The sequence below is a fragment of the Thalassophryne amazonica genome, chromosome 21 (assembly GCF_902500255.1).
Source record: "Thalassophryne amazonica chromosome 21, fThaAma1.1, whole genome shotgun sequence".
Taxonomy (NCBI): Eukaryota; Metazoa; Chordata; class Actinopteri; order Batrachoidiformes; family Batrachoididae; genus Thalassophryne; species Thalassophryne amazonica.
Window position 1 is genome coordinate 37,619,739 of NC_047123.1, and position 12,308 is coordinate 37,632,046.

General features: G+C 39.0%; 1 protein-coding gene across 4 annotated transcripts in view; it reads left to right on the forward strand.

Moving 5' to 3' along the window:
* Positions 1-12,308, forward strand: part of col12a1b (collagen, type XII, alpha 1b) — a 140,193-nt gene that overhangs the window by 25,216 nt on the left and 102,669 nt on the right. For all 4 annotated transcript variants that reach the window (XM_034162513.1, XM_034162510.1, XM_034162511.1 and 1 more), the window contains exons 14-17: positions 5,690-5,959; positions 7,956-8,222; positions 11,230-11,422; positions 11,529-11,662. In XM_034162513.1, coding sequence (XP_034018404.1) covers positions 5,690-5,959; positions 7,956-8,222; positions 11,230-11,422; positions 11,529-11,662 — 864 coding nt within the window. The remainder of the gene's footprint in view (positions 1-5,689; positions 5,960-7,955; positions 8,223-11,229; positions 11,423-11,528; positions 11,663-12,308) is intronic.

Here is a 12,308-nt window from a genome sequence, read left to right on the forward strand (position 1 = left end):
AGTCAAGCCTGGCTGGAAATAGAAACCAGACCATCTTTTTGAGGAATACTCTTAAATGAATTAATTTATTCTCACAAAACTCAGTGAAAAGTTTGAGTCTGGCCAGGAAGACTCTGAAATAGAAATGTTCTATTTACTTAATCTGGTTATGTCAACTGGGCTCACAAAATGAGAAACTTAAAAAAAACAAACAAACAAAAAAAATTGAAAATTTTGGGTCTGGCCAAGAATATAAATCATTAAATTTTGGAATGAATTGAACAGATTTGAAATATTTTTAGGTGGCTATTCAACAACAGCAATAATGTTTTTGTAAACAACACTTTGGATGCTTTTCATTCAGTCTAATGACCAGCAGAGCTTTGCTGTAAAGATTCAAACTCCCCATGGATAGATTACATACTTGTGGAGACATGAAGATGTTTATGAGAGATGACGATTGAGTTTTAAAACCAGACTGTTTCATAAAATCTTGGAAACTGAGAGAATGCCAGAGAAGTGTACTGGTTCCTATTTTTAAGAACAAGGGTGATGTGCAGAGCTGCCGTAACTAAAGAGTCAGAAAGTTGATCAGCCACAGCATGAAATTCTGGCAAAGAGTAGTGGAATTTAGACTGCGAAAACAGGTGAAGATCTGTGAGAAGCAGTATGGTTTCATGCCGAGAAAGAGCACTACAGATGCAGTGTTTTCTCTGAGAGTGCTGATACAGAAGTATAGAGAAGGCCAGAAGGAGTTAGATTGTGTGTTTGTAGATTAGAGAAAACTTATGACAGGGTGCCAAGACGAGTTGTGGTATTGTATGAGGAAGTCTGAAGTGACAGAGGAGTATTTGAGGATGGTGCAGGATATGTACAAGGACAGTGTGACAGCGGTGAGATGCGCAGTAGGAATGACAGATGCATTCAAGGAGGCGGTGGGATTACACCAAAGATGAGTTCTGAGTCTTTTCTTGTTTGCAGTGGTGAAGAACAAGATCGGACAGGAGTCTCCATGGACTATGATGTTTGCAGATGACCTCATGATCAGTTTGAGACTAGCCTGAAGAGGTGGAGCTATGCTCTGGAAAGAAGGGGAATGAAAGTCAGAATGAGCAAGACTGAGCACATGTGTGTGAATGAGAGGGAGCCCAGTGCAATAGTGCGGTTACAAGGAGTAGAAGTGGTGAAGGTAGAAGAGTTTACATACTTTGGGTCAACTGTCCAAAGTAATGGAGAGTGTGGTAGCGAGGTGAAGAAGAGAGTGCAGGCAGGGTGGAGTGGGTGGAGAAAGGTGGCAGGAAAATATCTGCAAAAGTCAAAGGGAAAGTTTACAAGATGTTAGTGAGAGAGCTATGTTGTAGAGCTTAGAGGAGGTGGGGCAAACAAAAAGACAAGAGACGGAGCTGAAGATGCTGTGATTTTCTTTGGAGGTGTTGAGGACGGATAGCATTAGAATGAGCATATTAGAGGGACAGCATCGGCAGGACGGTTTGGAGAAAAAGTTAGAGAGGCTAGATTGAAATGGTCTGGACAAAGGAAGGATGTAAGATATACAGGGAGAAGGATGCTGAGGATGGAGCCACCAGGCAGGAGGATACGTAAAGCCAAAGCAGAGGGTTATGGGTGTGATGAGGGAGGGCATGTTGGTGGTGGTGGTGTGTCAGAGCGGTAGAGGACAGGGTGAGATGGAGACAGATGATATGCTGTGGTGTCAGAGCAGGAAGAAGAAGCAACAACCACTGGATCTCAGTGTTTCAGCAGCAGCTTCAGCTGAACTCACTGATGTCCTGCAGAAAACCGTTGGCTCTCTGGGCAAGTGGTTGGTTTTGTTCTTGTTGTGGCCCAGCAGGACTCTGATATTGTAACTTTATGGAGAAGCAAATTTGAGTTGGGATGGAAACAACCAAATGTTCCCACAAATTTAGTCTCCTTTTACTTCTTAACTGTAGACTTTGTGTCTCTCTGGTCTTTAGACATTATGAGGGATTTGCTCACAGTCTGGCTTTTGGTCTCTTGGCAGTGAAGTACCTCAGTGGTCACTGGTTGGACTCGTATTGTCACAGCACAGTTTCACAGTTTGGGAAGTAAAACTGTCACAGTTTGTTTCAGGTATAAATCTGTTCAGCTTCACTGGACCTCGACGTCCATCACTAACCAAACTGCAGAAAAAAAATGACCATCTGTCTTCAGTGTCACGTTTCCTCAAATGCCTCAAAACAAATGAAAATCTGTCATGAAATCTTGGATTGAGCAAAGCGAATGTACGACACGTGCAAGGAAGCACGAAGAACTGAAAGACTATAAATAAAATTATAGAAAAAGAGGAACACAAAAATGGAGAACAAATCATCAGACAAACAAACAAGACAAGCTAAGTAGAGAGGACAAAAACAGATGTTCAAATCCAACAAAAACAAAACAAGACGGCCTCAAAACACAACAAGTTAGAATGAATAAATAAAAATCTCAACTAAGGCCAAGAGACAAACCCACAAACACGCAAGTTAATCACGGGCAGTCTGACGTGTCCAAGCAATAAACCAGCAAGAGGCAAAATGAAAGCAGAAAATTTAAAGTCGGTGATTACTAATGGTGGGCAGGTGTTTGTGTGCACATAAACGGCAATGACTTTGTGGAAGCTGGGAGAATCAAATACTGCAGAATTCTGGCAACATTTTGACATTAACCAGGATTGTCTGATTGGAGAACCAACATGGAATGCTGCTCGAGGAACAGAGAATCCAAAAGTCCAAAATAGATAGTTAGAACATTTAAAGCCCTTTGATTGAATATCTATACCATTTCAATTTTACAAGCATTCATGTATTTTTCTATACCCATAAATGGATGGATTAAAAAGATGAATGGATGAAAGATAGAAGAGTGAATCCATAATACAAGTAAGATATATGAATCAAGGGTGGATTCTTTCTAACACCTTGAATGGGTGTTAGAAAGAAGGACATTTGCGACTTATTGATAGAAGAATGATTAGTAGATGGTCACATAGTCCAAGAGCATTCACTCAGAAATGGCCAAATAATGGAAATTTGCAGAACAAGCTGAAATTTTCTGGATAGGTCCAGAAAAATGTGAACGTGAATGTGAATGTTTTTTACATATCTTTGATTCTGGAAAGGTTAGGAGCCTGATTTAAGTGTCCAAATATGTTTTAGGGCATGGGAAACACCTTACATGATTACCTGGAGGTTTAATATGTGAACTCCTTAGTCCCAAGGGTTTATGGAAGTCCCAAAGGGGCTTCCATTAAGTTTCTCAGCTGTTCTCTTCAACTCTACAAACACTGGTGGGAATGTTTTTGTTTGGTTTCTTATGCATGGCTGGAGGAGCGTTAACATGTGAAATCTGGCTGAAAGAAGAAGAACTCTCAGTGGAAATTATATATGTGAAAATTCAACCAAAGTTGCCTAAAGATTTAATGGCTCTTGTGTAACTTGTTTTATCTTCATCATGAAATGATGGATCCCAAAAATATTAAAACCTGAATATTATCAAAGGAGTTTACATCTAAAAAAAAAAACAACAACAAAAAAACAAACACCCTCTAGATAATATGGTCGTAAACGGAGTTTTAGGGCCACATTGAATTTCTTTTTTTTTTTTTTTGGACTTCGAGAATAAAGTCGTAATATTATGAGGAAAAAAGTTGTAATATTACGAGAATAAAGTCGTAATATTACGAGAAAAAAGTTGTAATATTACGAGAATAAAGTCGTAATATTACGAGAAAAAAAGTTGTAATATTACAAGAATAAAATCGTAATTTTACGAGAAAAAAGTCATAGTATTACAAGAAAAAAGTTGAAATATTATATTATGACTTTATTCTCGTAATATTACGAATTTATTTTCATAATATTACGATTTTATTCTCATAATATTACGACATTTTTCTCGTATAATTACAACTTTATTGTTGTAATATTACGACTTTATTCTTGAAGTCTTAAAATTACGACTTTATTCTCATAATATTACAACTTTATTCTCATAATATTATGACTTTATTCTCGAAGTCTAAAAAAAAACAAAAAATTCAATGTGGCCCTAAAACGCCGTTGTAATGGTCAAGAGCTTCTGTTTTCTGTTTTGTAGCCATTTTGGGAGCCATCTTTGATTTAGAAAAAGCCACAGGGGCTTTTTAAAAATCATGCGATGTGATTTCACATTTTTCTGCACCTATCCCGAAGATTCCAGCTTATTGTGCAAAAATCCCATTTTTAAAAAAAAAAAGTACTCAAACTCTTGGACTAATAGTTGATGGATGCATGACAGAAGATGTTATATGACGCACGGGAAGATCACCAGGAGTCGACTGAATGAGAGATAGTGACTAGATGGATGCATAGTGGGATGATAGATGAGTGGAGAGAGGAGTGGAAAATAGTGGAAATATGGTCTCTCAGGACAGGACAGATTTGATGAAATGTGGAAAAAGCTGAGAGAGTTTGTGCAGTGCTGCACATATTTCAGCGTCTTTGACGCTGTCTGTCTGTCCGTCCGTCCCCCGATAAAACCTGGCGGCTGAGGTGGATTCTCTCAGCTGGTGACTGCTGTTGTCGCTCCAGAGCAAAAATTCACACATTAACAACAGAAATCAGGATGTGCACAGGAGCAAACGACGCTTTGTGATCATATATTTGTTTGGTGTTTTATTCCTGGAGATTTAATCAGAAATTAAAGATTAATTGTCTGTCTAAGTCAAACTTACAAAGCTGAGCTCAGAAACCTCTTTAAATTAAATCATGTGTGTTAAGTGATCATTCAAGTTGACAGATGTCTTCCTGGCGGTGTGTTCCTTTAGGCTCAGTGGATTCCGTCCACTTCAGGACATGTTTTATGTCTCTTTTCGCTCATGTCTGCTTCCTGTTCTCTTAATGATGCAGAAATGCCTGAAAAGTAAAAACCTGGACGAGTCTTCACGTGTGTGCGTGTCGTGTTGATCATCCACTCTACGGCCTTTTAATAGTTTCCATTTAAAAAAAATAATCTGGCCTGCCAGCACGTCCAAATGCTTCCTTTGTTTTCAACGGCTCATAAAAATGGAAAAGCATGGGAAAGACACATTGTCTATAAACAACCCGCCCTGTGTGAGACCAAAAACTGCTCACATTTGGGTTTGAGCAACAGAGCGCTGGGAGACTGTTTGAGGATGATGTGTGCAAAATCAGGGAGTGCACGTTTAATAAGTCTCCAGTTTCTCTTTATTGGTCAAGAATCCAAAGAGAAAAGGTGAACATCATGGACAACATATTTAAAAAAAACCAAAGTTAGACTTCATGGAAAGTACATTTAATACCTCACTGTCTGTCTTTTGGCAAAATCACTCAAAACCTTTATCTAATCTTATCTGATCTTATCTCCTTTAAACCAGGTGAAAAGATCATGTTTAGGATGGAAGTTAGGATACCAATGGACGAGGAACCAATGGATTCTGGATTTTATATTTTGAAAGAAATTCTTTTTACAAAGCAAACCTGGGCTTTTTCTCCTCTACATTTTGATGAATATGACAATAATAATAATAACTGCATTTATAAAGTACTGTGCAAACCAGAAACCATAAAACGATACAAAACCAAGTTTAAAATCAAATTACTTTGAAAAAAATTAGTAACTATTGGTTGATGTATTTGCTCTCCGAGTGTCCTGACTTTTGGAAAAACCTATTTGTGCTTCTTGTTCTCAGACGTTGGTCCTCCTAAAAACCTCGTCACCAGCGACGTAACTGACACTAGCTTTGGTGCATCGTGGACTGCGGCGCCAGGGAACGTGAAGCAGTACCGCGTTCGATGGAAGTCGCTGTTCTCTGAGCAGGCTGGAGAGAAAACTGTACCAGGATCAGTGACCAACACGGTGCTGGAAGGTCTGAACCCAGAGACGCTCTACCAGGTCGCAGTGGTCGCCGATTACGGTCACACAGACAGCGAGCCGCTTACCGGGCTGGAAACCACTGACGGTAATGTAGCTCCTGTCTGTTTCTTGGATTATTAGCAGGAGGACACAAAAAAATTGAGGAATGAATTTCCTCTAAACATGCTTAGATTTTCTACACACTGGAATAAAAATCATAAAATTCTGGGCTGGATTTGTCAGAAGGAGCTAAGGTTTGAAACATGCTAGTGTGGGTTTGGCATTGGTGGAACTGTGCCCTCTAATCACGAGTGCCATTTTAGATATGATGAAGATTTCAGGCGTGAATCCTTGACTGTGAAGAAAACTCAGCAGTATCATGTTTGCACTCATCTAAATGTCATTTAAATACCCTCCAGTTAAATTTAAAATCTGCACTTTTAACTCACACTCATTATTTGCTTTTAATTCTAAAATATTTAAGGACCTAACTGTACACATCTCTCATACATACATGATTTTTCATGTAGAATGAAAATTCTGCAGTAGTTGGAAAGTCATTCCTGGGTTTAATCACTCACAGAATTATGGGAAGAGGTACAGAAAGTCATATTTTATAGGAAAATGCGGTTCACATTTCCTCCCATTTGATGACTCCTGGGTAAACGCCTAATTCATAAACTAATTACAGTTGTGGCAGCTGTGTGATATGAATCCAAAAGGATGACTGAGGGAACATTAGCAGAAACCACAATGACCTAAAGCTAGAGGTTTTGTTCTTCGTCAAATTTACCAAAATAAGAGACATGGTGGCTGTTCTGTATGGAGCATAACCAGACGTGTTCAAGCTCCTGTCAAGAAACAAAAAGACCAAACATTAGAGACACGATGGTAATCGATTTATAGAGCATGTTTAAAATACCAATAAAGAAGATGAAATACTAAATAGAAAAGCACTAAGACAGTCGAACACCTGGATATGTTTGACACAGATTCATACACATTAATTCTTGGTGACTTTATTACATCTGGTTCTGTGTGGCCTTGACATGTTCCTTATTCTGCCCAAAATTTAACCCCTTTATCCCCCGACTAACTCAAAACCCTGGCTTCCACCATGGTTAATCCATATTTGCCCCAAACTACTTGAGTTAACCAGTTATGGCCTTGAGTTTAAACTCTTAAAGTTACACAAGGTCACATGACTAATACAATGGTGATATATGTGTTTAGTAGTCATAAGTTTGTCTTAACTAATTAACTAGCAATGCTAAATCAGGTTGACTTTTCAAGACGACCCAAAGCCACAGGTCATGTGACCAATAGAAAGGTGAAATATGACATCATGTTAACATTTAATAGTAGCACTGGTGTTTCTTTAACCAGTTGCTATGTCCTATATATAAGCACTGGGCCCACATTTTGACCTTGACCTGTTATCTTGACATTGAACCAGTTTTTATCAAAATCAGATCATATTGTCCTTGGCAAGTTTGGTCCAACTGAGTTATTTTGTTGACACATGGATGGACACACAGAACCAAAACCACTGCCCGGCACGTGTTCCCGCTGTGGCAGGTGTAATCAAAGTGTGACAAAGACTATGGTAATTGTAACATCTACAAGTCACTTGTGGGTCACCAGCCACCCAGCTGAGAAGCAGTCAGGATCTGTGAAACTGTGAACACAGTCGTCATGGTGCCGGACTGTCAAAAGTTCAAAACTTCCTCGCACCACGAATGAGCATGAAACAGGAAGAGCATTTACCAGCTGTAGGTTAGCGTGTCTGGCTGTGAGTTATAGAGTAAATTTATTCCTCATGACTGTATTTGGAACACTTTTTAGCTGTCATTGAGCCATTTGAATTTTATTCCGTGTAAGCCAAATTATATGTAAAACTGCACCAAAATGTTTCCACTTAAGTCTAAATCGCGTTTCCATCGTGCCAAGGATCAAACTGGCAGTTACCCACCAGAAATAACGTGCTTTAAAACAAAAGCTTCTAACTTGAGTCCAAAAGTATCTTTCCATGTTTGTGTCACACAATATTGTTTGTTTCTTTATTAGGAATTCTGCATTAAAAGCGTTTTCTTTGTTTTCAGCATCTGCTGCTGGTAAGACGCTCACTGTGTCAGATGAGACAGAGCGAACCATGAAAGTCACGTGGTCGCCTGCTCCGGGCAAGGTTCTCCACTACCGGCTGAAGTATGTTCCCCAAGGTGGAACCAGAGAAGTGGCCCTCAAAATCCCACGGACGTTCACTTCAACCATCATGAAGCGCCTTCAGCCCATGACCACGTACAACATCACCGTTCACCCCATCTACAAGCGCGGGGAAGGAAAAGCAAGGCAAGGAGTAGGAACGACACGTACGTTGGTCCATAATTCAACTCTATGAGAGACAGTACACTGCAAAAGCATCTTAACCAAGACGTTTGAACCTGGGCTCAATGTCACATTAATGCTGGTGGAATGGAAGCAAGAAAATTGCCACTGATTTGGTACTGTGGAGCCAATCACTATGAAAAAAAAAATAAATAAATGAAGAAGTTTTTACAAATTTTGCATTTTAAGAATAAATGTGAATTAACTAAAATTTCAAGAATAAAGTTGAAATAACATTTAAACAAGTATATTGAGAATAAACTTGACACTTAAAATTTAAAATCACACTTTTGAGAATAAATCTTTAATGCACATGGCTCTCTATTCAGAATGTGCAAGAGCAAAGAGTTCGTCACAGTCATTCAAACACAAATCACTGGTAACTGATGGATGGAAGATTATTGATAGTTAGACCTGCGTGCAAGATTCAAACAATTGATTAAGCTGTTTGATCCTGAAGAAAAACCAGATAACTTAGTGGCCAAGATGAAAAATGCAGAATTTAAAACAAACAGCCAAACAAACAAAAACTTATTCCTGACATCAATGCTGAAGGTTTGGCTTTATTTTTGACATTCTGACTTTATGATTAAACTACAAAAACAAATTTCAATAAATCTTCTTCCTCTCTCTCTCTTTTTTTTACATTCTTAATGATTTTGGGAGCATATATTTTTGGAAGGCAGGGGGCTAAATGTCAGTAAACTTCACCGTAATTTGTTAATTCATGTAGATTCAGTCATGGAGGGGAACTGATTCCATATCAATCTGAATATTTAGTTTTGAGTTCAAATTTGTAGTGTCCATAATATAGCGTATATTAGCTAGCTTTGTTAGGTAATCCACATCCATAAAATCCTGTTATACTGTTAAACTACCAGCTAGCATTTAGCTACCTTCATAACAGAAGTTTATTCTGATAATAAACAGACATTATTCTGATAATAAAGAGACATTTGTTTGGAGTGATGTGACAATAAGTGAAGTTTGCTGAATAGCTGAATGTGATGCTAAAACGAATGCTACATTTAGCTTTGCTCATTTGTTGGCTGTTGAGTATGATTAGCATGGAAGCATTTAAAAAAAGAAAAAAAAAATCTGAACTACCTTATGAGCATCGCTTTTTTTGAGGCCTACCTATTAATATGTGGTGATCCTGTGGTTGTTTTGTAGATTAATTATTGTTTGTGAATCTCAAAATCTGATGAGTCATCAATGTCTGTGTCAGGATTCTCAAATTCAGGAATGGATTTAACAAATACTTTAAAAACGCTAACACTGTAGTGCTGGAAAAGGGAAAGCATTGCATGCAACTTAAACCTTAGACCTCTGACCTTCATCCACCTGATCAGTTCTCCACTTACAAATGTCACAATAAAATGACATGGTCACCTAAAGAGTTATCTCCACAAGCTAAGCTAGTCGGAACACATTTCAACGTGGAATTTCACCTTACTGCATATCTAGCCACCACATTTTAGCATTAAGAACTTCTTCCTGTAACTGGAACTACATGGTCACTTGCCACAACAGACCATTTCTAACTGGCTTGATATACTTTTGTGGCTACTGAATACAACTTCTTGCTCAAGAGACCAATTCTCTACCAAGTCAGCCAAAGGGGAATCCTTGCTAGCTGAACTCTTAGGAACATTTTTCAGTCTGTATTTAACTTTGTTACAACCAGATCCAGATGAATCGTATTTGAACCAGATCACATCATACAGTTTGGAAGATATTAGTGAAGAGATGTTCTCTCTTTTTCAGCATATTTGTTGTAGGTTGAGGCAAAAATGTAGCAAATGGTCCAGTTTTCATATGATAAAAAGTCTATTTGAAAAATTCCAGTATTTAGATCCTGCTCTAAATACAGTTGAAAGTGGACCAGACTACTCCTTGACCAAACTCTACTTTAGTTTCTGTAAAAGTTTCAACTTTATTTGAAGCATGTAGCATCTATCAGTGGAAAAATAAAATTGATCTATTTCTAGACCCAGATCTGACGTATCCCAGAAAAGAACCGTTCCATCCTACTATGTGCAAAATTTTTTAATCAACTGGGGTTTTATCACCAAAGATCAAGACCCAAATTCAAAAATGCCCTTTTACCATGTAGAGTAAGTAAGTCAGTGGGATAGGAGTTGGGCTACATTATATCAACCTGTGTTTGATTCCCAGTTATGCTTCCCGTTTTCTTGGATAAGACACTTCGTTTGCATTTTCCCAGTCCACCCAGCTGTAAATGGGTGGCTCCCCCTTGGTTACAATCTAAATCTGGAACCAGGACAGGTCCAGAGCAGGACTAAAACACAATGTGACACCAACAAAAAATGCAAGGATTTTTAATCCAAGCAGATATCTCATTGGTTAACACATTTTTAATAGACCTGTAGGGACAAAATACTGATGTTCATGACTTTATGTCATTTTTATTATGTAAATATCCCTCACAACTGAACTATCCATCTCAAGTCAGGATAAGCATGTGCTGATCTTCACCTCAAGCTACACCAAAAAGTGTTCTGCTATAAATGTCAGGATTGTGAAACAACTGGAAAATCTACTTTGTTTGAAGTTGTCACTTGTTTCTGAAGAAACGTTGACTTAAGTTATGCTGCCTTGGATTCCACAGACATTCTCTCATCCAAGTGGCTGTTTTTTTCTGTTGTTCCACCAGTGTAACTTCAAGTTTAAACTTCTTGTTAAGATGAATATTCCTCACACTACAGGTGCTGTAGCGCCTTTTCACCTGGACACTAAAATCACAGTTGATCATGTGCTTAATCACATAGCAGCATTACTAACACACAGCATGACACTGGGCTTTCTAAGGAATGACTCCAGGTTCAAGGATTTGTATTATGGACTAATGAGAAACTGGCTCAAATGTGGTGTGGTCGATCTTGAAGAGCTTGCCAAGAGTTGGAGTTGTGTTCAATGCTGTTTTGAACTGGTTTGTCCTGACGTTCGTGTCTGGCTCTTCTTTTGCAGTTTCGCCTTTCAAACCTCCCAGGAACCTGCAGACATCAGAGCTGACCACGAACAGTTTCAGAGTCTCCTGGGATCATGCACCTGGAGATGTTAAGGGCTACAAAGTGACATTTCACCCCACAGGGAATGAAGTCGACTTGGCAGAGATGTTGGTTGGTCCCTTTGATAACACAATAGTTCTTGAAGAGCTCAGGTAAGGTCTCCTAACTTATACGTAGATTTTATGTACATTTTACAGACCAGACCTTCCTATGTCAAAGTCTGATGGAGTTTTTTTTTTAAACCACCGTTTCCTTTAGGGCTGGAACAAAGTACTCGGTAGCTGTGTTTGGGGTGTTTGACGGTGGGCAGAGTTTACCTCTGGCAGGAGAGGAGAGGACGACCCTCAATGGTGGTCCTGAAATGCCTCCTGATGATTCTTCTGACCATCAGGGTAAAGTGACAACTCCTGTATGCAACATTATGTCTCAGGAAGGATCCTAAAGTGCAGGCCTGCAGACTACACGCGGTCTGATCCAAGTTATTTTAGAGCAACAAAGGCGCGGTTTGACTTCCCAAATTGGTGTCGAATGGAATTAATATCACTGTTGTGTTGGAATTGTAGATCGAAATTTGACACAGGTGACTGTGATTAGTAGAAATGATTCAGAGCTGCTTGGCGTGGGCTTCACCATCCTGCTTGTATCAGATCTGGAATCTGGCGCTAAATGACTTGTCATTTAACAAATGTGCTGAGGTGTTGACACTAACGTTTAAAATTGACTGACTGGAAAGCTGTCCTGCCATCCCCGAGATGTGCTGACCATTAAATGTATCGCCGAATCCTCATTTGCTTGCCAAAAAACTTAATCTGTCACCGGAATGTTTTGATTTAGTCATGCAAAAGTAGATATTTCCCATTTTAATGTGGCCTGAGGTGGAAAAAGGCTCTGCTTACAATTACAGAGGATTTTTGGATTTTTTTTTTAAATGAGCCAAAGAGTTGCTGCTGCTGCAGTGTATGTAGTGAGGAAAATGTTATGCTTTTTCCCCAGAGGAGGTGCTGACCCTGGGCAGAAATTCCTGCTGTAATGGGGAGC